This window comes from Petaurus breviceps, unplaced genomic scaffold, assembly GCF_028583685.1.
Source record: "Petaurus breviceps papuanus isolate PSGF00001 unplaced genomic scaffold, PetGlider_PUasm1.0 216, whole genome shotgun sequence".
In the NCBI taxonomy this organism is placed as follows: domain Eukaryota; kingdom Metazoa; phylum Chordata; class Mammalia; order Diprotodontia; family Petauridae; genus Petaurus; species Petaurus breviceps.
Window position 1 is genome coordinate 7,070,848 of NW_027185867.1, and position 27,524 is coordinate 7,098,371.

The window sequence follows — 27,524 nt, forward strand, 5'->3', positions numbered from 1 at the left end:
CTAGGTCTGTTTGATTAGGTATTATTATACCTAATACATTGACCCTTTGGTCAGCCTTCATGTTGACCTAGGCTTTATTGCTCCAAAGAATCCTGACCAGAGATAAATAAATATCCTGAGTAGGAGACCAAATCCTTTAGCTGTTTTTTTTAGCCCTAATCCTGGTGGTATCAATAGTCATGTGTCAGTTCATGAAGAACAGGCCTAACTCCCCCCCCCCCCCAGACAGATGACTCCTACCTGGGTTCGACAAGCTAATGAGAACAATTGCACTCTGATTCTCAACCCTAGTGCAAAACAGCTAGTTCCAAACCCGGGTGGGTCAGTGCATTCAATAATCTCACAAGAGCTTGAACATAAAATTATTGCCCCAATCAGAAAAGGAAATTTTAATCTTCTTCCTCCTCCTGCTGTCACAGTCCTGTGGGACACATTTCAAGATGACCATGGATTCATTCACCTCCCTTCAAGTGACTTCTTGTGTCCTATTACAAGAAATATCTTCACCTTCTTTCTCTTTATTCCATTAAAAACAAATTGTCACCTCTTGAGTCTTCTAAACACTTCTGAGTGGGAGGGTGGGGTAGGGAAGGGGGATGGAAAGAGCCATAAAGAGAGCTATTGTTTTTAGAGCAAGTCATTACTGTGCTCAATGGCCATGGCTTGTTTGTTCTCACTGCATGGCCCAATTGTCTTTACTTTGATCTATGGCAACAGCCAATACTCCAACTCCCTCCGGCCATCTTGCAAGTGTTATTGGCTAGTGGTCAAAGAAAGTGCAGATGGTATCACCACATAGGAAAAGGAGCTCAAGGCATATGCCCCTAGTAATGTACATCATAAAATTTCTCCTTCTGCACACTCGCACAAATGTTGCAATCAGCCCCCAAATTGATTTCTTGTTCTATTGCTTCCTAACAAGATTTTTCAGAAGCAATGACACTCCAGAGTCTCATTTGATCTTTTGTACCCTGGAAGGTTCATGCTAAGACAATCCCCAATCCAATCTCAAACTCCATCTCCCTCTCCTAACCAGCACCACTCTCTCTGTCTCTGTATCTGTCCAGGACTATTCCTCCTCTCCTAATCTTTGACCTTTGGCCCTTAAACCCAGCTTCCTTTTTACCCAGCCCCCAAGAACCAGGTTTTAGGCTAGTATTTAGTATTTCCCCTCCCTTAAAATATGCAGATGCAGAGAGCCCCTAAGTTCATTTGTGCTTTTCCGACAACTCATCAAACAAGTAGCAGACCATTTGCACAGTGAAGACCAAAAGGAAAAGTGCACTTGAAGCACTTGTCATTGTCCTCTTGCTCTCTGATTACCAGAAGAGGATTCAGAGTGGTCACTATTTCCCACTCAATCCCCCTTCCTACTTCCTAGATACCAAACTAGTAGCTGGATTCTAAGATACACAATGAAAGTCAATATGTGCATTAAAGGCAGAGAGAAATCTCAGTGAAGGGTATTTAATACCAAAGAGAAACTGTACATCTGGGACAAAAACAACGATTAAGACCAGATAGCCAATCATGGCTTATCTGTGCATCATGTTTGGTTCAGGAGGCCTCCCTTCTTGATGGGGAAAGCAGCAGCAGCAGCATCACCAGTTTCTGCTTCCCATAAAGGAGCATAGTGAAGTTCAATTAGTCCAGCTGTGTTGTGCCTGATTTTTCATGTCTAGGGCACAGACAGTCTATGTCCTTCCCAACAGGTCAGATTAAATGGCCCTCTCTCTCTCTGGAAACAGGGAATTTGTAGCAAGGTATAGAGACCTGTGGATAAGGAATAATCCAAAAACTTGAAAGATGAATCTAGACTGGAATGTACATAAATCATAGGTTCCTAGGTGCTGGAGCCAGGCAGTCCTAGGGAAAAGATGACACTACAGTTCTCAACCTGGGACCTCTGGGTGGGCATATGCACACATAGGCATGCATATGCACATGGGAGGGAAGTGAGAAAGCACAGGGCTTCTTAAGGATGCAATTTACATTTTGAACTAAAACCTCCAACCATTTCCCATAGGACCTTTGGCTCTTTAGGGGTAATAGAATAACCACCTAACCTACAAGTACTCAAAAAGACTAGAGACAGCCCTCTTCTCCATTAATTCACTCCTATCCCTCTGATTTTTTTTTTCGAGACAGTGTGGTAATAGGTAGGTCCTAACCCCTTATCCTGAGAATACCAAAGGTACACAAAACCCTCCCCACTCCTAAAGTCTCCACAAGGAGTAAAAAAGCAGCCAAGTCCAATCCTCAGAGAGATCCTGAAAAGTATCTCTTAAATAACATTTCCTTTCAATTTTCTTCTTTTAATTATTTATCATTCATCTATTTATAGAAATATAAAATATATTTATATAGATTTATATAATAAAAACTTTTTGGGGGGGAGGGAGTAGAAGAAGTGGGGGAGGGCCAGAAGAGTGATGCCTCTCTGCCAAATTATTTACAGACATACTGATCAACGATTTCTGTGCATTTCTTGCACTTGACAAAGCAGCACCAGTGAAACTTGCAGTGGCACCTCTCCACCTGGACACTCTTGAACTGGTCATAGCCCCGGCCACAACACATCAGCTCACAGCCATCCGTGCCCTCGGAAGTCTTGTTGCAGAGCCGGCCCTGAGTGCCCAGTGAGCCAGTGGTCTCATTTCGAAAGCAGTAGTCCGGGCTGGGGTCTACATAGACCAGGTCCTCAGGGGTGGGCTGGTTGAAGCGGCTATTCACTAGCTCTAATTTGCCTTTCCGAGTGATACGCATGGCAGCCGCACTATCATACTTTTCCTTCAGTTGGTCTCCCACCTTTCGGAACTCAGCCAGCTGTAACCAGCAGGTCTTGAGGCTACAGGATCCTGAGACACCATGGCATTTGCAGGCCACATCTGCCATCTTGTATACAGCCTGCATGTAGTGGAGAAAAAGAGAGTTAAGGAGGAGAAGAAGCAATAGAGAAAAACCTTGTATTGTGAACCAAGACCTCATCAATGTGGTAGTGGCTACTCCTAGGAAGAAATTCTTCATAGGAGTGAAGATTTTTTTTTCTAATCCTTGGATTAATAAATTGAAGACAATTAATGTCTTAACAGATCCTGAGCTAAGTACCTAGAAGGGATGGATGGTGAGGGTGGGATAAAACTAAATTTCAGGAACAAAAATACAGTTCAGTGACACAAAAGTTAACCATATTAGAAAGGCTAGGCAGTTTTCCTCTCTTCTGGTTATCACAGGATTAGAGTTTCTAAGATATCAATAGCAGTACCATAAATCACATCAAGGTATCTCTCCCCCTAAAAAAAGGTATCCCTCTAAAAGGCAGCAGGGAACCTGAGAAAGAGAAGTGTGGCTATAAACTTTTGAATTTCAAGGAAGTAGTGAAGCTTCTAGTCTCAACCCATTAGGCAATATATGAAGATGAGCCTTTCTGATTCCAAGTCCAGTGCTCTATTCACTGCACCACCCAGCTGCCCTACTAAGTGTCTACTGTGTTAGCCACTGCGGATGCAAATACAAAAAATAAAATAATCTTACTGCCAAGGAGTTTCCCTGAACTTTGATGAACAGATTGTCCCTGGGACTCCGAGAATGTGGGAAAAGCCTAACTCACCTCTCTTTTGAGGTCAGACTCAGAGATCCGAAGTCTACATAAGCCTAGGGCTGGAGCCTTTGGTCAGAGATGCATCCCACCACTCCAGCCACCTCTGACATGTATTTTCCAATAGATATCAAGAACATAATTTACATAAAACAAAGCTGCTGAACCAAAACAATTGGGAGGCTTAAAGCAGATGTGCACTAGGAAGTTGCTTTAAAAGGACTTTCAATGAAAAACCACTAATGTGTTGAATGGAATAAAGCTGGCAGGACAATAGATCCTAATGGGAACATAGTGGCATGTTGAAAAATCAAACATCTAGTCAGACCTCATGTCTCAGGGATTTTACTTAAGATTTCTTCTCACATCATTATCCTGTTCCATGATAAAAGCCCAGCAGGTGCTAGGAAATCATTTAAGCAACAGCATTAGCTTATATTTAAATTGTCAAAACACTTCTTTATTCTGTCTGGTGGAATATTATCCTACAATTGTGGAAACTGATGATCCTAAAAGGCCAAATGGCCTACTTAGGGCCACCCAGAAAGAGTTGTAGGGATGGATATTATCCCTGTTCTCCAATGTCTGGACATTAAAAGGGCTGGACTATGGAACAATGGGTAAAACTCCTCAGGCTCCTATCCAAGGTTAAAGACAAGAGGCTTAACCCTGGAAGTTCCAGGCAAAAGGCATAAAGGAACTGACACCCCATATCAATAAGGCACTTCAAAGTTTAGACCCATAATTACTTCTTCTGGAACAAATCCCTTGTGTCTGGGCCCACAGTCCTGAAATTCCACTGGAAATGGTCCTTAGTGCACAGGGCTGGGATCTATCTGGAGGGGCTGGAAGGGAAGGAAGTATTAACGGACTAGAGCTCTGTGTACATTATCTCTAAGTACTGAGGGGAGGGAGATGGAAGAGAGAGGATAACCATCTCTAATGAGAATAAACACTAGAGAGAGTAGCAGGCCTCTTTTTTGGTCTCAGGCCTCTTTTACACTCTTAAAAGTTAATGAGGATTCCCTTCAAGAGATTATGTTTATGTTGGTTTATATCTGTCAATATTTAGCATATTAAAAATTAAAACAACTTAATATTGTTATGAAAATAGTTTTGACTTTGGGAACCCTCAAGGGTCCTTGGACAATACTCTGAGAACCACTGGTTTAGAGAACTCTGGGAGAAGAGAGAAAAAAAGAAAAAGCAAGATTAGTTCTTATTATTAAGGATTATAAATGAATTTCTCCTGGGGAATGGAAGAAAAATGGCAAAGGCTGAAGCCCCTAAGATCTTCAGTCCTTTTTGGCATCTATCAGCAAAAGCAAGGAGGAAAGGCCAATTCAAATAAATATATACTACAGTATCAGGAACTAGGGATGAAGAAAAAAAACAAAGTAATCTCTGCCCTCAAAGAATTCACATAGGCAGCATGAGATGATATCGTGGGAAATTTGCTGGATTTGCAATCAGGGAACACAGGGTTCAAATCTCTCCTCTGCCATTTTCTTCCTGTGTGATCATAAGAAAAATCATTTAATTTCTCTGGGTTTTAGTTTCCTCATTCCCTAAATCCGTTTTCCTATATAATTTCTTATGACTTCAAAGTATAAAAAGATAATTTGAAGAGAAATAAATCACCAAACATCTTTGGGCTACTCCTTCCTAGCACTCAGGCTTCCACATCTGAAGATCTCAAATTCTGGTGCCAAATGGGCAGTCAAATACAGGTGAACTCAAATACAGGTAAATGAGTTAAAAAGATACTCTTTGGGTTTCTCATTGATCTAGTTTATAATAAAGAATAATCTGGGACAAAGCCAAAGACTATAACTTCTTATATCATCACAAACTAGATCTCTATCATCTAAACCAGGATAGATTCAAACCAATCTCTGTTGATCTGAAGTGAGAAAAGGCATTGAGAAAATGGAATTTTACCCAATAGCATAATATAATATAATGGGGAACCATTATACTGAGGGGCAGGAGACAACAGGTAAGTCTATATTCCATTTCTGACACACCACTGAATTTAAAGCAAAGTCTCTTCTCTTCTACTATCTCATGGTAGTTCTGACATTTTCAAAGATCTCAAAGCTTTAAGGGTGTTTTTGAATTTGTACGTGCCAAAGATTTTTTAATAATCTTATCAAGCTTGCTATCAATGAATAGGTGGAAGTTACTTTTATAAAAGCGAATGAAAGGCAAAGTAGCCCTTAGATTTACCCACCATCAAGAAGTCACAAATTTGATCTACAGAAAAATCAAGTCTTGTGTGCAACAAACTAAGAACTTTTAATTCCTCCTCAAACCAACAGTTCTAGGAGATAGGAGATGAGTACCTCACATTTAATAAATGTATCTTGAATTGAAGGCCTTTGGCCGCAGGGAGTGATTAATGGCTAAGGCCAGTCCCTCCAAGAGGGGATAAATAGTAGGAACAACAGGAATATTACAAATGGAGTAGACAGGGCCTAGGAGAGAGATAAAGAGCCCAGGAAGAGGTTTGGAGGGAGTCAGGGAGAAGGAAGGTGTGCTAGGAGAGAAATAAGACAGAAGGAAGGAAAGGCCCTGCTGAGATAACAGCCTGGTGTAAACAAATAAACAATTAAGGGCAATAAAATGAGGAGCCAGCAGTGGATAGTTCAAGACTATATCTGAAATAGCAGCTGTTCTTATTCCATTGCTGGGTAGGGGGAGGTCAAGAATCTCACAGACTTTGAAAGCTCAAGATCTGTGATTCTAAGAGAGGAGGCACCATCCCATTAGTGAAGAGCAAAGTCAGGAAATAGAAATAGCTTTCTAAGTCTTTAATTCCTTCCTAGGAGCCAGCAGTGGGTCACATTAGTCCTCAAGTGCTCTCAGCTTAAGAATTTATCCCCTTAACTGTTCTCTTCCTAGCACTCAGGCTTCCACATCTGAAGATCTCAAATTCTGGTGCCAAATGGGCAGTCAAATACAGGTGAACTCCCGGAAGGATGAGTTAAAAAGATATTCTTTGGGTTTCTCATTGATCTAGTTTATAATAAAGAATAATCTGGGACAAAGCCAAAGGCTATAACTTCTTATATCATCACAAACTAGATCTCTATCATCTAAGCCAGGATAGATTCACACCAGTCTCTGTTGATCTGAAGTGAGAAAAGGCATTGAGAAAATGGAATTTACCCAATAGCATAATATTAGCCCTGGTAGACCTACTTTGTAGAAATATTTAAACATTCTGAATGACACAAAAACTACTATTACTCATTGTAGGAAGGAATTCACAATACAATTCCTTTAAATGTCAAGATTCCTGTAGTGAATATAAAACATGAATTAATTTATTAAAATATTGATTTTAGGAATTCACCCATTTCATAAAGCTAGGCACAACTACATTCCTATCAGTGAGCTAACACTGAACTTCCAAATTTATTCCTCTCCAGGAAGCTTCACCTCATTAATTCAGCTTTAGTTCTTCAACAAGGACCTAGCTAGAGACCCAGGGCCCTGTTCTCGGATCCACACCCTCCAGTGTCTTAGTGTCTTCTAGCTCAAAGAGAAAAAATCTGCCACCCAATCCAAGGGGACGGTTCATTTCAGTCCCCTTTCTCCCAAGGTATCCTGGAGCACATTTTCATTTATTTATCCCACCTTCTCTGTGGGACCCTTACCCTTCGACCAGCCTCATTGTTCTGCAAGTTCATGAGTACACGGCCCTGCTCCTCCGAGCCCTTGGCAAAGTTTTTCTCTCTCTCTCGAGCATCCACGAACTCCTTGGCGAAGCGGTAGCCATACTCCACATTGTCTCCACAGCCGCCCCACAGCCAGTCCCGGGGTAAATCCTTAGGCCGGGCAGTCCTGCTACAGCCACACGTGGAAAGCTCACCTTCCCGACAGGCCCTACTAATGGCATTGACCACACCTGCTGCACTCACAGCATATGTGAAAGCCGTCTCTCGACTTCCTAAAAGAGAGAAGAGAAACGATGAAGGAGGCTGAACTCCTTCCCTAAACAGTGGGTCCACTCTTCCTTTCCTTCCCCTAAGTGAAAAAAGCCTAAGGGTTAAGAACTCTAAGGCAAGTTGGGTAGAACAAATGGATAAACTCCAAATGAAACTCTTGTTTCTAAAGAAGCTCTCACAAGCTGGTCTAGGTGGAGTGATCCCAGTCATCAAGATACATCAGATGAGACTACAGGGTGTCCCTAAAGTCTGGACACATGGGAAAGCTCATTAACTATGCCTATTTTCAAGAAATGAAATGAATGAAATTTTCTACATTTTATTCAATTAGCATAGATAAGATTTCTTAGGAAGACATAGGAGACACAGGAAATCTCATTAATTAATCTCATTAATATGGAAAATAGTCCCCAATAGCTAATGAAAGCTTTTATTCTATATGAAATTGTCATGGCTAAAATGTATGCTAATTAAACAAAATGTTGTTGAAAATTTCATTCATTTCATTTCTTGAAAATAGGCATAGTTAATGAGATTTCTTATGTGTCCAGACTTTAGGGACACCCTGTAGTTTGCAATGCAGTGACAATGAGTAGGGCTGGGTCTTGTTAATATACTAGATGCATTTCAGTGTATGAAGAGTTTTCAGGTGATTGCATGGCACTGAACGGTAAGTATATTAAGAAGTAGGTCGTTCAATGACTAGAGGAGGAAGTGGGGCTAATGGGATAAGGGTCAAGAAACACTGTCAGGTCATTTTTTTTAAAATGCCAGGCACAATCCTTCACCCCACTTTACACCACTGCATACACATCTTTTAATTACTGCTACAACCCAACAGGATGGTAACAGAGTCAAAGTAGGAACATGAACTAGAACAGAGCCCAGGGCCAAGCAGACTGAAAGGGCAAAATAGCTGTAAAGGTCTCTCAAATCAGCTCAGTTATTCAAGGTGTGATCTGCACTCTCTGAATTTCAGTGCCCTGAAGCAAAGCCCTGGTTTCTCTACTCACCAAGCTCAGGCTACCTCCACCCTGAGCTCCTGGAGTATTCTTGAGCCACACCCACTATGGCTGTACTATCCACCACCTCCTTAGTGTGGCCCCAGTGAATAACTAGACTATTCCCCAGAACAATGAGTCATTTTAAAACTTCATAAATTTAAAATTGGGTGGAATTCTTAGCAATCTTCTACTTTTACAATTAGTAAAGGGAGAGGACCTACACATAATCCCTACTGCTTTATTCTGAATCTCTTAGGTACAGCTGCTTAATAAAATTTGGGAAGAGACATGAAGTTCTGTCAATTAGAAGACATCCTAAAATTTTCCACTTTTTCCCTGGCCCCATTTTTTGGTTATCCAAGAAGCAAAGAGGATGTAGTAAGGTTTGACACCAAACCAGTCTAGGCTATTGAATTTCCCTCAGTTAAGCAAGGGTCAGGTTCTGGTCAGTTCTGGGATGGGAGAGGGCCAAGAAAAACCCGGATGATTTCAGGAAGCAGCTCTTGGGATTCAACCACTAGGATTTTCCCCTCTGAGTCAGCACTGAGGCTCCACCCAAGCCAGGGAACTTGTCCCATGAAAGTAGAGTATGGAAGATGAGACTGAGAAGATGGGACCTTGAGAGAGTCTGAGAAACTCAGAAGAACAAGTAAAGATGTTATGGTCCCATATTCCGAATAGTTCATTCAGTTCCATTTAACTAAGAGTTAGTCATGACAAGATACATTAGTTGATTCTGGTTTCCAAATCTTCCCTTGACAAATGAGCAATTATTGTTATATTGAGAAATGCCAGTTTTCACTATATAAATGAACTCATGAAGAGTTTTCAGGTGAGTACTGCTACCTTCTCAGGGATTTGGGACATAACAGAGGACTTGAGGACCAGTAATTTACCACTTATAGTACTTGTGAAAGTAACCATTTAAAAAAAATTTAGTCACTCTACTTGCCTTATGGATGAAAGCCAGAATAATGAACAGCCATTGAGCCAGTGCATTTGCCCTTTACCTGACAGTGACTGTATGATATTGTCTACGAGGGTCCCATTCATATTGCCCAGAATTGGAGGGGTACTCCAAAATTGCCATGGGAGGTTGCACCAGACTCAGGGAGAAGTCAGGGGGGCAGGCCACTCTTGTTCTGCTGCCCCCTAATGGTCATATTTTTCAGCAACTCGGAGAAAAAGCAAGAGCTATAATCTTAGAATAACCCTTATAAATTATTAGATGTAGAGGGCTCTACAGAAATTGTCTAGGTCAACCTCTCATTTCGAAGAGGAGTAATATAAGGTTCTCAGTCAAGATCAGAACCCTGAGTTTCCCGACAGTGCTCTCTCTACTAAACCTACTACTAAAAAAGAAAGGTATGATAATTTCTCCCAAGGACCCAAGTCTTAGGACTGTTTTGTAGGTAAAGGCAAAAAAGGGGTGGCATATATAAGACAATATACTTGATATTCATATAGAACTTTAAGTTTTGCAGAGTAGTTTACATATATTATCTAAACTGATCTTTATGACAGCTCTATGAGGTAGGATATATAGATATTATCACCATTTTATAGATAAGGAAACTGAAGCACAGAGAGGTTATGTGTCTTGCCCATGGTCACACAGTCAGAGGATTACTTTGAACTCAGGTCTCTCCATACTCTCAAGTCCAGTAATTTTTCACTATAACTCAATGGTGCTAATAGAGAACTATAAGGGAGTCAGTCCTCTTTGCATTCTACTTTGGGCGATAGGGTGGGGTAAAAAAAAAGACCAACTCTATATTAACCTCTCTACTCTCATAAAAATTATTCTCCTATGGAAAGCTGACGCCACATAAATCTCCATTCCCACTAAGCCCAACCAACAAAACCAGACTGACTCCTCCAACAATATGAAGTCCTGGGAAGGGTGCTGTACATTCAAGATGGGGAATGATTAAAGAAGAACCAAGAAATGGTGAACTGGTAGACTTACTCCATAGGCATGACTAAAAACTTCACTCTCAAATAGTCTCCTTTGGAGGACTTGACTCCTAAGGCTCCCACATGCTCATTTATTCATCTTAACCTGGTGCAGAAAGAAGCAGGAAAGGTACATAGATGGAAATGTATTTTTTTTTTTTATTTTAAGCAATTGGGGTTAAGTAACTTGCTCAAGGTTACACGGCCAGTTATTATTATTTCTGGGTGTGGTGCTGAGTATCTGAGCCAGGACTTGATCCAGGTCATCCCGACACTGGAGCCGGCGCTCTTACTTGGTGTGCTACCTGGCCGCCCCGGAAATGTACTTTTCAACCTCTATTTACTCATATTGGGGTATATGAGTGGGGGGGGGGGTGGAGAAGACTGTAGGACTCAGGCAAGGACAACTGAAGCCCCTTCCCAGGAGCCTAACCTTCTAACCTTCCTAAGTCAGTAACATCAAATCACTAAAACCCAGTGGCCCCATGATATGCTAATGATCATTCCTAGGGATAAGCTACTGCCACAGACACAGTTATTGGTGTGGGAAACTGTCTGGATTGAAGCCAGCAAAGGCTAATACTGCTTTTTAACACCTTCTCTTTATGGTCCTGAGGATAGGACCCGGTAGAATAGTGCCGGATTTCTCAATTTCTTGCCAGGGGGAGAATTGCATTTCAAAAGGAATCAACACAATTAAACCTCAGATCACACCTCTATCCAAGCAATGGGACAACTGATGCATCCTTGACCAGCAGTAGAAGGGAGAGAAGAGGAAGGGAAGAGGTTGTCTTTTCATTCTGTCTCAGATTTCCCTCTTGCATCTCCTAGGCTTCCAAACAAAAAAGCTGGGGCCAACCATTCTAGAACAAGTTAATGACAATTATGATAACCAATAAATCACAGCTACTCCTTTCTTCAAGTCATCCCATGAGACAGACAAGAATGCTGCATATATTTGGAATTCCGAAGGGAGGCACCAGGGAGGAGACACTGAAAGCAGTAGGTGGATTTCTTAATCCATCAGAACTCAATTTCTTCTGTTGTCCTGAGCCTCTTCTCCCAGACCATGCCATAGGGCTAGAGACAAATTCAAACTTATTATACATTTACATATATGGTCTGTATATGATTCACTAACCTCTAATACTAACTCTCTACTCCACCATATTAACAGACAAAGTGTAGCATTAGATTAGAGTAAAAGACATGGTGTTTTAGTGCTGGCTCTCTCACTAAGCAGCTGTGTGGTCTTAGGTAAGATGCTTCTTCTCTTAGGACCTTAGTTTCCTCATCTATAAAACGGGAGGGCTGAATGATCTCTAAGGTCTCTTTTGGTCCTCCTTCCCTGCCTCTTCCAAACCTAAACAGGATATCTCCAGCAGGCATTTGAGATCTCTTTGTGTCCATCTGGAGCAAGGTTAGCCATATATGCCTGAGATTTCTTTGGATATTCAAACCAGGATCATTTAGGTGCTGCTTAGGCACCTTGTTCCTTACCTATCTGCATGACCCTCCCAAAGACAGAAGTGTTGTCCACAGTGCTGCAGTTCCAGCGTCTTTGCCGGAACTGATACTGACACTCCTTGATGCCTGTCTTGGCTCCTTCCCCAATGTAGGCCATATGCTCCTGGTAGAGCTGACATAGCTTCCTCTGGCCAGGGGAAAGCCCAGGCAGTTGACTACATACAGGCTGGGCTCCAATGATGAACATTTCAGGTCTTTGCACTGGGTTCATGGCCAAAGACCTACGAGAAAAAGGACAAAGAAGAGATTTTTCTACCTGTAAATTTTTTAGAAAATACACATTTCTAGAAAATGTAATTTTTCTACCTGTAAATTTCTAGGAAATATAATTTTCTACCTATAAATTTTCACACACCCCTCCAATATTCTATTCATCATCCTCATTCCTCATAGCATAAGGATGATGCTAACCCTCTGCCTCTTTTCTATCAGATATAAATTTCAAGACTATAAGGAAAGGCAGTGAATTTGCTGTCTGACTAAAAATGGGAAGTTCATAGATGAGATAAAGTACAGTAAAAATCCCATGCAGTAGCCCTTTTGATCTGCCAGTGACAAAGGGTTAAAAAGAACAATAGTCTGCCTCTCTTTATCTCTAATATTTGGTCCCCATATGAATGAGCTATGAGGGAGAAAAAGATAGCTTAGGTTTCTGGGGGGTTTGTTAATTCAAGAGAAAAAGGAGAAGTCCCTAAAATTCACTAAATGGAAGAGGATCTGAAAAAGTACAAGAACCTAGGTTAAGGGGATTATCTTGGCTAAGAGGAAATGTTTTCTAAAGAACTAGATCCAAGTCAAGGAGGAGGATGGTAGAATTAAGAGAAAAGCATTGGTGAAATCCTTACCCTTCATCACTAGGAAATATTTAATACTAGCACTTTGAAAAGAGAGTAAGAGAGCTGCTCTCCCCTGGGGATAAGTACCAAAAGAGGGTCTTCTTTTTTTCCTTTAGAGACAGAATTTAGGTTATTTTTTTCTAGACTTAATATATATATATATCTCAAGTGATAGGAAGATTTCTCTGAACTGATGCAGAGTGAAATAAGCAGAACCAGGAGAACAACTTACATAATGACTAAAATAGTAATGTAAGGGGAAACAACTTTTGAAAGGATACCTCGGAACTCTAACCAAAACAGCAAGTGATTATGACTTCAAAAAACAAATGATGAAATATACCTCCCACCTCTTGGCAGAGAGGTGATGGACTAGAGGTACAGGAGACTTGTATCCTCAAATGTAGCTAATGTGTTAATTTATTTTTCTTACACACACACATATATTGTTGTTATAAGAGAGAATTCCTATTGCTGGGTATAAGGTATGTATTGTATAATGATACACATAAAAAAGGAACAGAAATAAAACATTCTAAAAATGCACATAAGAAAAAAGTGCAAAAGGGACACAGATGATGATGATGATGATGTCATCAATGATGACGACTAACATTTCTATAGTACTTATTGTATTCCAGGGATTGTGCTAAGCTCTTTACAAATATTATCCCATTTGGTCCTCATAACAACCCGGGAAATAGGTGCTATTATTATCTCCATTTGACAGATGAGGAAACCATTGCAAATAAAAGTTGACTTGCCCAGGGTCACACAGCTAGTAAGTGTCAGAGGTCATGTTTCAACTCAGGTCTTCCTGACTCCAGGTGGTGTGTTGTGAGCACTATGGCACCATCTAGCTTTTAATACCTGGTTAAATTTTACATATATCTATATCTATACCTATACCCATACATACATACATACATACATATATATTTCTTTTAAAAATTATACACAACAGTTTACAGTTTCTTACACAATCTTCTTTCCTGTTCTTTGCATATTGAAATGTTGATTGAGTCCACAATTTAAAAAAAGAAATATAGATTTCTACTGTCATTTCACTTACCACCAAGAGTTAGCTTCTGCAAGTAGCTGGACACAGCTGGAGAGCAGAGCAGTGGAGAACAGCAGCAGTATCCCAGGCATTCTACGTGTTGCCCCGCTCCAATGCCTTGGGAAAATGCTTGGGACCAACCATTTCCAAGAAAGGGCTCCCTAGAGAAAATAGAAAAGACATCTGAATGAATCTGGATGAATTGAAGACAGCACAAGGAGAATGAGAGGGTAAAAAGAGGGAGAGAAAGGAATAGGAAGAAAGGAAAAGATGAAGAAGGAAGAGGAGAGGAGAGAATCTAATAGGAGAGCACTGGGTCTGGAGCTGAGTCCTGCTGCCTCCCAAGAAAATGAGGCTTTTTCCATCTTTCCCTCTCCTGGAAGGCCACCCTAGAAGGGGTCTGTTGTCCCAGCTCTTTCCTCCATTTAGCTCAGGAACCTTGGTTGAAGTCTGTCCCTCATATTGCAGCCAGAAGTGAAATGCTACCTAGTATTTGACTATAGGAGGAACCAAGTAAGGCTGAGAAAAGAAAATGGGAAGCAGGAAAGCTATGACTGTGGCAGGCCTAAGAGCTGTTTCTAGGCAGTACTCTCCCCAAAGCTGCAAAGAAATTGGGGGAGATCTCTCAGTCATTCCCATGTCATACCTCTAATTCCAGCCTAATAAGCCCATTCATGGAAGGAGACAGGGAGGTTTAAGTAACCTCTTCTTCAAAACTGAATTTTTCCCCTCTTTGACCACACAAAAGTTTTTTAACCTGAGAATTCAAATCCTTCTAACCTTTATAAAGCAGCTTCTTTGAAAGAGTAGAAGAGATACTGTGCATGCCCTGGAACATGTGGAAAGGTGTGTGTGTGTGTGTGTGTGTGTTTCCATATATAGCATGTATACAGCTATAAACTACAGTTTAAAAGTGAGGCTTAAAGTCACATTAAAACTTCTAGGACAACCTGTACACACACACACACACATATAATGTATACCTAGACATGCATACACATAGATGCATATCTATACATGCATGTATCTACACATGTGCACACATTGACTGTCTATACCTCCATAGAGCATATGTATACAATCTTATACAACCCTATAGCATTGGGTCTTCTCTTTTCCTTGCCCTGCTCTCTGGGGCCCTCTGCGGAGCACTTCAGCAGAGTGTGATCCCAACAATTTCAGGCTTGATCCTGTAACCAGACCTCCCTCAGCAGAACTGCATCCTTCCCTAAGAGACAGCACAACCTGTCTTAGGGAAGTTTCCGAGCTCCCTATGGAGAGGCATCTGCACCTTGCCCTCTCTCTAGACCTACTCCCTCAAACCAAAACCCTTTGTCCTGAACTCTCAAAGTCAGCCTCAAGAATGTACCAGAACCTCCACATCCTCTCTACTTAGAGCGAGTTCCACAAACATCCCCCTTCCCACTCCCCCCTCCCCTCCCCCCCCTCCCCCATTGCCTTCCTCTAGGCCTTGACTCCACATCCCCAAATGAGTGGCCTTCTTCCCAGGACCCCTTCACACCTTCAGTTTTACACACCCCACCCCCAACCCCCTCTCACCATTCTGTTCCAGCTGCTCTGGGTCTCTGCCTTCCGGGAGAGGGCAGCAGGTGTTTTGGGTCAGAAGTCTGAGGTGAGGCAGCTTTGGAGTTCCAGGGCCACCGGGAGAGGAAGATGGCCCTGAGCTGGTCACAGGAAAGCAGGGACGCAGCCTCTTCCCCACCCCCTCTTGTGATTTCTTCTTCAGTTTCAGAAGAGGCTTGGGACTTGGGGGGGGAGTAGAAAGCCAACAGGCAGGTGTGTGGGAGCAGCAGGAGGCACATCAAAGGGGAAGCTTGCTTCTTCTCTTTGTCATGCAGAACTATCTCTGAAATGGTCTGGCCACTATACTAGCAAACTAACAGCTTCCCATTCCCTACTTTCCCATCTCTCCTCCTCTAAAGGATGTCTCCCCTCAATAAATCATCCCCCATCCCTCAGGGCAGGAGGTCTGTGAAAGCACCAAATGGAACCACTAGAGATGGACCAGAGATAGGGCTGGCACCAGGAGCTAATGGCTTTATGGAGGGGAGGGGACCAGGTCCAGCTCAGGAGGACAAGAGAAAAGCTTCAAAGGATTTCCTAGTCCAAACATCCTTGACTCCACCTACCAATACACTATGGAGACTGAGAAGCCAGGACTGCCTACCTAAATGTCCTTCCATTCTCTTAGGTCGTCCTTCCTCCATTTCTGCTTCAATAAATATCTCCACCTACCTCTACTCAATTCCCAACATACTCTCTCTCATTCTTCTCCTTCAACTATCTTTTCACTGAATGGGTGAAACTCTTGTTCAAAATCTTCTCTCTTTTGATGAAATCTGCAATTCTTTATACCTACTCCCTTCCCCTCAGATCAGTCTCCCTTAATTCTGTCACATGCTTTCTTTCACCAAAAGCTTGGCAAGTCCTTCTTGCCCAAGTGTGGCCCAGCTCCAATGAAAGCTACACAGATACCACATACTATTACAAATCAAACAGCAAAGTTTGAGATGTTTCCTGTGGCTCTGATGTCTTAGTGACAGGCAGGCTGAGAGAAAAGCTTTCCCAGTCAGCCAATTTACCTCCCTCCTAGCCTTATAAACACGACCGAGGCAAGAATGAACTATGGAGTAGCTCCCACCCATTATTTTCTTTCTCTAAGATATCCCATTAAAACAAACAAACAACCCACTTCCTTTGCATTTGTGAGTGGCTTCTTTCTCAGTCCTCCAGGTGTACTTTACCTGAAGCTAAATCTTCTATCCTCTTGCTTTCCCACCTGGCAGGCAGATGTGGCAAGTCTGGAAGCAGCCTCAGTAACCCAGAACCCAGACGGGTAAACACATTACACTCTTTCACTTCCCCCTTTGGTTGGAGGTGAGAAAGAGCCAAGTGGAAGAATGTGATAAGAGATTTGCAGCAGACTTGGCTGAAATGCAAACTCTTTCCCCCCCTATTTTCAGGAGAAATATGAGAATGTACTGATAAATTCATGAGAAGATAACTGGGAAGGGGTGCTTAGGGAACACCAGTCAGTTTTACAACTAGATTCAAGTGTGACATTTTATTCTTTATACAGTAAATAACCAAAATAGAGAGAGACTGACCTGCTGCCACCAGAGTAGTTACAAATTTCCTACGGTATTTGATAGTGTCTCCTAGTGGAAAAGGCTAATAGTTTTCCAAAACTACTTACTGTGTATGAACAAATAATCTACTTTTTTTTTTCTTTTAACAATGAGTGGAGATAAAATGTGACTTCAAAATTCTCACCCAGTGCACACTACTATTTCCTAGCCAGAACTGAATTGGTCATATATCTGCTCCTATTGTCCAGCCTTGTCCAGTAACTATCCTCCTTCACCCCTACTCCCAAGGATGTTGTCCAATCACACAACCTCTTAAAGACTGGGCATGTGTAGGTGTAGCCATTAATACAGAAGAATGATAAGAACTAGGGTAATGGCACCTCTAGGTTTTGCAAGGGGATTAGGAAGAGAAACCGTTGACTGCCCTATCAGCAGTGTCCTTTCCTTTTTCTACCTTTAAATCTTTTTTTGCCTTCTCTCTAGAACCTTTACCCCAGGTAGGTCAGCTAAGCTGCGACCTCTGTACTGTAATAAAGGTAGTAGAATGAACACTGAATTTGGAATCAGAAGATCTGAATTCAAAACCTGCCTCTGTCCAAGAGTGGATTTTAGTCCACATTAGTACCCCATTAGTGTGGGCTTTGGCAAGTCAGTTAAACTCTTTGAGCCTCAGTTTCCCCAACAGTAAAATAAGGGGGCTGGACTAAATGGCTTATAAGGTCCCGTCCAGTTCTCAATCTATCAGCTATTTTATTATCTGAACAACTGAAAAAAAACAAACCTTTAAATTTGTAACTTTGAACTTTCATTCAACAAGCATTCTAATTCATGCCCTTGAAGGGGCTACTCCCATTATCCTTTAAGCTTCTTGGATAGAGTCTATAAAGTTAAGGACCTTGGGAAGAAGCTGAGTCCTTAGACTGTGCTATTCCTGCCCTTTTGACACAACTCAGGATTCAGAAAGAAGCTTTTCCTCTAGGACAATGATTTGATTTTAGGAGAAAAGATAGTTTTGTTGTTGTTTTTTAAAGAGAATATTTCAAACTACTAGTAATAGTCTTTGGGGAAAAAAAAGATCACTGGACATTTAGGACTAACTTCTGAGGAGTTTGGAATAGATCTGAGTCAAATAGAAAATGTTATCAGATCCTTCATCTCTCTTCACTTCCTTCCTCCCAAAAAGACACAATCACAGTTAAAAATCAAACTAGAAATAACAATGATTCCAGAAGACAGTATTTCTAGGGTTTCCATTGTTTATATATAACCATCAATGGGGAACCATTTAATGCATAATTTAAATATAAATTTGCAGTTCACTAGCATTTCTGGCTAGACAAGATAAAACTACTTAGCAGTAGTTGGAATGCAAATTGTTTAACCTAGGAATCCGGAGGATGACAATAAAGTTATGCAAGGATAGCCTAATAATTTGCATACCAGAAGGGTATTTGCATCCAGAGGGGTTAAGGAGGAGAGAGAAGATGAAATCCTCAACCACAGAATTTACCATGGTATGATTAGGGAGTCATATATTTATTTTTAGACCTTAAAACACTTTAATAATGTGCTAAGTAAAATTATGTATGAGAAAAACATTATCTTTTGGTCCTTTTTCTAAAAAGTATTCTTGATTAGGTCCTTCCTCTAAATTTCTGCAACCTCTGCCCCATACTCAACATTAATTACCATTTCCCTAGAAACTAAAGGTCTTCTAAGCTCCAGTCTATCCTGCAGACAGTTGAATTCCCCAAATTACTATTTTTATCATATTACCTGTCTGCTGAAAAACTCTTAAGTGGCTCCCTATTGCTTAACAAATCCAAACTCTACCTATCCAGCTTCATCTCCTATAAGCTCTCTGTTCCAACCTGACCTATACCCTTAACAAGTCATGCTTTTTCCTGATGCTATACTTAAGTTAACGGCCTACCTGGAATATCATTCCTTATCTTATCCAGGAAAATAAATCCTAAGCTTGTTTCAAGACTCATCTTAAGGTCTATTCCTTTTTATAATTTCTTCCTTTATCACCTATGATAGGATCATTATCTACCAGGGTTCCCCAGGTCCCCATTTAGGTTAGGCTATTTCCCTAAAAGGCAAAGAAGCTATCTCCAAGGCTTAAGTGGCCCACATGGCTAAGGGTTATAGCTCTTGCACTATGGTCACTTTTGTAGTGGCCTCAAGGCTGGGGTTGACATTTTGGTCATCTAAGGACATAAAAATGATCAGCCACTTGGGGTTAGAGGCCTTCAGACTTGGATCTGTGTCACTGTATCTGCTGCCCAGAATGGTTTCCTCATAGCTAAGTGCTGTAACCTTGTTGAGTATCCTTTTTTTTTTTGAGCGCGGAAGTCAGGGCAATTGGGGTTAAGTGACTTGCCCAAGGTCACATGGCTAGTAAGTGTTAAGTGTTTGAGGCAGGATTTGAACTCAGGTTCTCCTGACCCCAGGGCCGGTGCTCTATTCACTGTGCCATCTAGCCGCCCCCACCCTAGTATTTTTGCCAAGAAAACCCCAAAAGGGGTCACAAAGAGTTGGACACAACTGAAGACAACTAAATAACAAATTTCTATTAACTAAACCTCTATTTGCGGTGTCAAATTACATGTAATTATCTTGTTTTTTTCCAATACTGAACCTAAGCTAACAAATTGGCCTGAGTCATTTGGCAAAGTTGATAGTTGAAACATAATGGCATCAAGGCTCACATCATGGTTGAAATAGGGGAAGGATGATACAAATGTAGAGGCTGGTGTGTTTGGGTGATCAGATTGCCAGATACAACAATATGGACTCTGTGGCAAGGACCTTTCTGGTGGCATATGGAGAATCTTCTCAGAAAGAGAGAGAGAGACTGAGAGACAGAGAGAGACAGAGAGTGATGGAGGGAGAAAGAGACAGAGACTGACATCAATGGAGAGAGACAGACATCAATGGCTATGGAGAGAGAGACAGAGACAGTGATGGAGATGGGGGAGGGAGGGAGGAGAGAAAGAGGGAGAGAGAGAGAGAGAGAGAGAGAGAGAGAGAGAAAAGAAAGAGAGGGAGGGAGGGGGAAAGGGAGAGGGAGAGAGAGGAAGAGGGAGAGAGAGAAGGTTTCTACTTACACAGATTTGGAGGCTGACAGGGAAGGAGGGGTGGGGAATCTTGAAGGTGGAAGGAGGTGGGGAGTCTTGAAGCCACACTTAGCCTTCTAGGTCCTGGGATGTGGCCTTTTGACTGAGTCCAAGTTTTACAGAACAAATCCTTTTTTAAAGGGGATTTGTTCTATGAAGTTTGGATTCAGTTAAAGAGCTGCATTTGAGGACCTAGAGGGTCACATGTGGCCTCAAAGCCACAGGTTCCCCACCCCTGCAAGACTAATCTTTCCTAGTCATTGTTAACCATCATGGAGAAACTGAATTGTGAGCAAAGAAAGTTAATCACTCATCTCTTCTGCCAGAGAAGTGATAGACTTAAAATCTAAAATGAGAGAACCCAATGCTGGGAATCTGTTTTTCTGAACTCTGCATTTTATTGTGAAGTTCTGTTTTTTTAATTGTTTGAGATGGGGATGGAAGGAGAGTGTACAGTGTTGGCATCTAGCAGACACAATTTGTTTATTGATTATTGATTGATTGAAGGAAAACAAACACTTACAAAAATTGCATTTAAAAAAGTAAGCTATGTGTATAAACTATCCTAAATGTTTAGTAGCTACAGATAAACTTCGCGATTTTTAAAACTTGCTATATTCCATACATCCCACTGAACATGAGAAAAAGAGTGGAAATGAGAACGAGATTTGGGAACCATTGGTAAATTCAATTCAATAAACATTTATTAAGTTCCTATGATGTACCAGTCATTAGGGTTACATTTAAGAAAAATAGAGACAGTCCCTGCCCTCAAGGAGCTTACAATCGAAAGGGGGCTTATCCTGTTGTTTTCTACCCAGTGTGATATCCTCCACCCAGAAAGTAGAGGGTGGATGGACTTTCACCATCAAAGAACTGGGAAGGTTGCAAGAAAAGATTAATCGTCAACCCGATGGAGGAATCTCTCTAGAGAAATGGCTGCTAAGGGCATGGTCCATTGGGAAAAATGTGGACAGCCTCTCTGCATCAGAAGTTCATCAGCTTGGGAGCTTTCAGAGAGCTCCCTTTTTTTTTTTTTTTTAAAGCAATCGGGGTTAAGTAACTTGCTCAAGGTTACACAGCCAGGTGTTTCTGGGTGGGTGCTAAGTGTCTGAGCCCGGGATTCGATCTCCAGGTCGTCCTGACACTGGAGCCCGTGCTCTTACACGCTGTGCTACCTGGCCGCCCCAGAGAGCTCACTTTTGCAGAACCAGTTAAATTAGTTAGATGCTCTGTATGGAGGCTGTCCTTTGTCCCTTTTTAGGTAGATAAGATGAGGAGCTGTGGGTACTTAGTTCCACAAAGATGAATTTCCATGGCAGCCAGTTACTTGATGTAGGTCTAAGAGGAATGAAGTTTCTAGAATAAATGGGTGTGATGGATTTGATCCTCCTGGCCTGCTACACCCTATTACCAACCTGTGTGTGGGGGAGGGGAGAAGGAAAGGAGAGATTTAGGGATTGGTTCCTGACTTCGTAGCAGACATTTTCCTGAATAGCATCAGATTTTAGCTATGGGTCTTCACTGATACACAACAAATATAGGAGTGGGCAGATTAACTGGTGAAATCTGAGTAGAGATTGGACAGGTGGGTGGGGCAAACAAGGCTGTCAGTGCACCCTGGGGACGGGACCCTGATGGTGTGAGAGCTGAGTAGAGAGTGATGACACCCTTTCAAGGAGCTTTGAGCATGGCTTCTGAAATACTAGGTTGGTAAGAAAGCAACTGATAGACAGCCTAGGGTTGGGTGGTGGTGGTGATGCTGGTAATAACCATGAGCAAATCTGGCACTGGGGCAATAGCAGGCCTTCATCCCCATTCAGGCCTAACATATCACCCAAAGTTTCCCCTCATTCAAATATAATGCTGCTGAGGAACTGGCAACCAGGCTATTATCACACCAGATGTTTCATAAGCCCCTCCATGGCTCATCCATTTCCACAGAGAGTTATGAAGGCCAGACCACTGACAGAAGGGGCATCATGAATTTGGAAATCGGTACCTATAAGGTCCCTGTTGGCAACCTCTATGTGTGTTTTTGTGAGTAGGGCCAAATGAAAACCCTCGGAGTGACTTCTAAGAGGATACACTGAGAAATGTCAAGGGTTAAGTCAGCACAATCAGCTGAGATCATTCCTGAGCAGGGAGGACATGAGGACAATCAGAGTGTGAATTGTGAACAGAGTGGAACCTGGCCTGCTTCTCTTGCATAAGTCAGGAAGAGGGACCTCTTTTCCTTTCCTTTCCTTTCTTCTTTTTTAGGGGAAGCCAAATATATTGTGAGCTATCTACTGGCTTTAAACTCCCTGCTTTTCTCTATCCCTTGCCAGGCTGTTTGAATGGGAGGAAGGAGGGAGGGAGGTCAAGAAGTTTTAGTGTTTTCCTAAATGTTCACTTTCACTTCTAAGTCATTAATTGTGATAAAAACCATTGACCAACACATACTCAAAGTGTTTATTGTATTTCAGTTAATGTTTAGACAAGATAAGAGAGAAAAAGGAAATTCTTTTTTCCTAGAAGAGACATTTGGTTCAGCTAGAACTAAACCTAGGGTCTGGAACTGAGAGAGAAAGACAGAGAGAGAGAGAGAGAGAGAGAGAGAGCAAAATGAAGGGATTAGTGTTAGATTTTCACAAATCTTTTCAAAAGTTAGATACTCTGGGATTCCCCCCCCCCTTTTAGGGTGAAGAAAATAGCAATCTAAAATCAGCACATTGTGGGGAAATAAAAGTTCCCAGTTTACTGAGACTGACTCAGGGCTTTCCCCTGTGTTTCAAACAAAACAAAATAAAATAAATAACTTCTGAAAGAGGAGGTAGGATGTGAGGAAACAATACATATGTGGTGGTCCAACAGAGAAGGCCTCAATTGCACATGTGGTTAGTCAAATAACACTACCATAGCAACCCAGTGAGACTACAAGGGCTCACAAGCTCCCCCCAGGTGGTTACTTACACACACACACACACACACACACACACACACACACACACACACACACTTTGATACTTTAATGGTGCTGTGATCTTTTCAATGTGGGTATTCCTTCCAATGATTGCAAAGTACAATCCATCCATTTCCTCTCATCTTGTATGTATAAAAGGTGGGGGGAGGGGTCTGTGTAAGCTCAAAAGGCCCCGAGTACAGTTTGTCTGTCTTCTGAGGAATAGCCTAGGTAAATAAAATCAGAGAGATTCATCACCATGAAATATCAAAAGAACCAAAGGAAAACCTCTAGTGTGGATGCTAGATCCTCTATGGAAGGTTTATGGAAAGATGAATGAATGAATGAAGTATGCAGACTTAATATATGCTAAGAACTCTGCTAAACATTGGGGATACCAAAAACAGATAGTCTTTGTTTTCAAGGAAATTACATTCTAATAGTGGAACCAATACATGAGTTGCCAGAAAGAGTTACTTCAGTGTAGAAAGTTACAGGAATAGTGAGAGGGTCCACAGGGGAGTGTATTGGTACACTCCATCCAGGAACAATGGCAGAGTTGATCTGATCATGGTTCCAGAATTGGAGAGTGTGGGGGTTAGGGGAAAAAGGAAAGGCAAGGTGCCAAGGTAGTCAATAAGAAGGTTATGGAAGAGGGGATCAGAGAGAAGGGAGTGAAGTGAAGCATGGTTAGGACTTTTCTGAAAATTTTTTTAGGAGAGGCTGTCATCAGTCAGAAGAGTGGGGGTCCTGAGTAAAAATTCCACTAGAGTATGATTTATGATGTTGGAAGCAAAGAAACTATGGAAGAAATGACCAAAGAGAAGGGAGAAGATGTACGTACTTTAATATTTGGATGTATCTGTGAATTCACAGATAGACTAATTGCCTTTTTTACCTATACAATTCTTATTCCTATCTTTCCATATATTATCCATAAAGTAGACCTTCCTCTTGGTCTTTTAACATTAGCTATTGGTAAGAATAAAATATACTATTAGATGAGTAATCCCTTGAGTTATATATAACATAACTCAATAGGTATATTAGTATTTACTGATATAGCCATCAGAATATACATATGTGGGGTGGAGGGGTGTGTAGTGGATGAGATGGATGGGCCTGGAGTCAGGAAGATTCATCTTCCTGAGTTCAAATCTGGCCTCAGACAATATCTGTGTAACCCTGGGAAAGTCATTTAACCCTGTTTGCCTCACTCTCCTCATCTGTAAATTGAGCTGGAGAAAGAAATGGCAAAACACTCTAGTATCTTTGCTAAGAGAACCCCAAATAGAGTCATGAAGATCAGACATTACTGAAACAATTGAACAACATTTATGCATATATGTATATCTATCTATCTATCTATCTATCTGTCTGTCTGTCTGTCTGTCTCCTCAGAATATATTGCAGTACAGATGGACAACTTAGGACAACAGTTCTGAGCCTCGAACTGAATGAGAGGGAAAGTATAGATTGGAATTCATTTGGAAAATTGTACAGTGCTTTTTACAATCCCAAATTGCTTGTTGACATTAAAAATCCATTAAAAAAAAACATTCTCCTGGGGATGTTATATGGATATGAATCAAGGAATATCGCAATTTCTAAAGAATCCAAATTGCAGGTGACCCAAAGACTGATGGAAAGACTGGTAGGCATAAGTGGGTTGCAGCCTATTACCAATAATGACTTTCATATAGGAAGTGGCAGAAGAGATGTGATCTAGGAAATGTGTAGTTGAAAAAGAAGAGGGAGTGTTAATGTAATTTGACTGGAGGATGAGTGCTAGAAAATACCCATAAAATATGAGACCGTGAGAAGAACTTTAAGAACATAGGGTAGGTCTTCTATGGAAGAATTGTGGGAAGATCACCATCATTTTAGCTTACATTTATATAGCACTTATGTCAGGCATTGTGCTAAGAACTTTACAGTTATTATTTCATTTGAACCTCAGAACAACTCTGTTGAGTTAGGAGCTATTATTATCCCCACTTTACAGATGAGGAAACTAAGGCAAAAAGCAGTTAAGTGACTTGTCCAGGGTCACACAGCTAGTAGGTATCTGAGGCTAGATTAGACTTCAGACCTTCCTAACTCCAGTACTGGTAGTCTATCCACTGTGCTACCATAGATTCTCAAGAAGGCATGGATAGGTCATGATCTGCATTTCTGAAGGTATTATAGGATTAGGCTAGAAGGAACCTCAGAGTATATTCTAAAGCTTAAATCTAAACCCATCATTTTACAGATGAGGAAATAGGGCCTCAGAGAAGTTAAGAAATTTGCTCAAAGAACACAGGTACTAAATGGCACAGGAAGAATTTAAATCCTGATCCCCTGTCTCTATATCTAATACTATATCCATTGAATACTGAAGAGCCTAAAAATACAGACATATTTATACCATGTTACAAGGCATTTGATTTAACTAGTTTATCACATGTCTATATAAGTAATAAAATGGCATTTGCTTTTAAAGTATTCAGATAGTTCAACTAATTCAGGCTATTTTTTCCTAGCCTTATTTAGTAATAGGAAGGAGAAAAGAAGCATGAAGCATAAGAACCAAGTCTAATTAACATTGTTACTTCACTGTATTATCTACCTATGACACTGAAAGGTACTTTGAGGGGTTGTGAGATGTTTAGAAAAGGGATAGATAGGTTTCCCTGACTTGTAGGGTACTGACCCAAGAGATATGGGAAGCTCTTGGGAGTTAGAATTCCAATAGTACAAATACAATCAATTTGGGTGAGGATGAAAAAGAAATTATCTAAAAAGACATATGTGTAGCAAGGATCAGCAGAATGGAACACCTCACCTACCTAAAAACCTTGGTAAAAAGAGGGGGACTCATATGCCAGGTATAGATTAAGTAAAGCTGAATTCACAAGGTAAGAAGAGAGAAACAGTAGACAAAATAAAAGCCCCTTGAAATAATATCTGAGGATTAAAAAGTCACAGCTCCCATTTAGCATTTCCATCCTCAATCCACGGCACCCATTGGGTACAACCAGTGCAAATAACCTGATAGATCCATGCATCAGGGAGTGGTTGTGAGCATCCCTGTTTGATCCCCACCATGGCAGTAACTCATTCTAAACCCTTCTTCACCCAAAAAGAGGTGGTGGATGTCAATTCTGTCCAGTAATGAGAAGGAGAAAGGAGATGGTGCAGTGGAAAAGTTCCATTTGAAATCGGAGAACCGGAGTTCTCTGACCTGCCTTTGCTGTTTAGTACCTAGATAACCCTGAAGAAGCCACCGGACCTGTTTCCGCAACAAAGTTTCCTGCTAGCACTAAATATGTCTCTATAGTCTTATGAACTAATAAGTAGTCAGTAGATGTGAATAGAGTGCTGGGCCTGGAGTCAGGAAGACCTGAGTTCAAATTCAGCCTCAGACATTTACTAACTGTGTGACTCTGGGCAAGTCACTTAACCCCTGTTTGCCTCAATTTCCTCCTCTATAAAATGAGTTGGAGAAGGAAATGGCAAACCATTTCAGTATCTTTGCCAAGAAAACCTCAAAATGGGGTCACAAAGAGTCAGACACAACTGAAACAATTGATCAGCAACAAAGATGTTGGTAGGTTAAAGTTTTCTAGGGAGGGAAGACTCCCACATCCAAGGGAAAGAGGATGGGAAAATCATATAGGAAAGTCCTATCACCCTGAAGTTAAATTTAGTATATAAAATGGTTTTTAATAATATAACAGGGAGGGTCTTGAAGAGATGGGCTTGTGAGCTTGGGGATCAGCTTGTGAGAACTTAAGTTATACTGCATCTCTAGAATGCTGGTACCAAGTGGTGTGGAGCTAAATTTCCCCGAGCTACTATCGCATATTTCCCTATTTTTCCCTAATCACAAAGAATAAACTGAATGAAGACTCAGCATGACACTGTGGAATGGGAGTTGATGTTGGAATTGGCTAAGTAGACTCTAAATCAATAAAGATGTCACATGCTGTTTGCTTTACAAAGTAGATTAGTTCCAAAAAAGTTGTTTATAAATTGAATTTTTATAAATAATGTCATATTTTAAATGTAGGGGAGCTTGACTTTTTAAAAAGGATCTTCAAAGCAAATCCTTTTCCATATAAATTATCTTTTCATTTGTTTTGTAAACTCAAATGTTCATATAATGACTTTTTTTGTAACATAACCCTTCTGTACTTGATATAATGCAGTTTTACATTTTTTAAACTCCTTTCACTTTTCTTCTTGCTTTCCAATGGAAACCCTAGATACTTAGTCCAAATGTCAAGATATTTTCTATGTTTGTTCTAATCTCTTTGCTTTCCTGAACTTCTTGGTGAAACCACTAACTTTCTGCTTCAAAACCAGCAACTTTTGGTTTATTTCTTTTCACTTTATAAAAACATATGAGGCAACAAAAGGAAGGCGAAAG

The 27,524-nt window shown here is 41.1% G+C and overlaps 1 protein-coding gene across 2 annotated transcripts in view; it reads right to left on the minus strand.

Moving 5' to 3' along the window:
- Positions 1 to 1,451: 1,451 nt before the first annotated feature.
- WNT5B (Wnt family member 5B) overlaps positions 1,452 to 27,524 on the minus strand; it is a 147,127-nt gene continuing 121,054 nt past the window's right edge. For both annotated transcript variants that reach the window (XM_069094330.1, XM_069094331.1), the window contains 4 exons: positions 13,947 to 14,095; positions 12,012 to 12,259; positions 7,261 to 7,553; positions 1,452 to 2,907 (listed from right to left, as the gene is read on the minus strand). In XM_069094330.1, the coding sequence (XP_068950431.1) occupies positions 2,449 to 2,907; positions 7,261 to 7,553; positions 12,012 to 12,259; positions 13,947 to 14,095 (1,149 nt within the window). In that variant the 3' untranslated portion in view covers positions 1,452 to 2,448. The remainder of the gene's footprint in view (positions 2,908 to 7,260; positions 7,554 to 12,011; positions 12,260 to 13,946; positions 14,096 to 27,524) is intronic.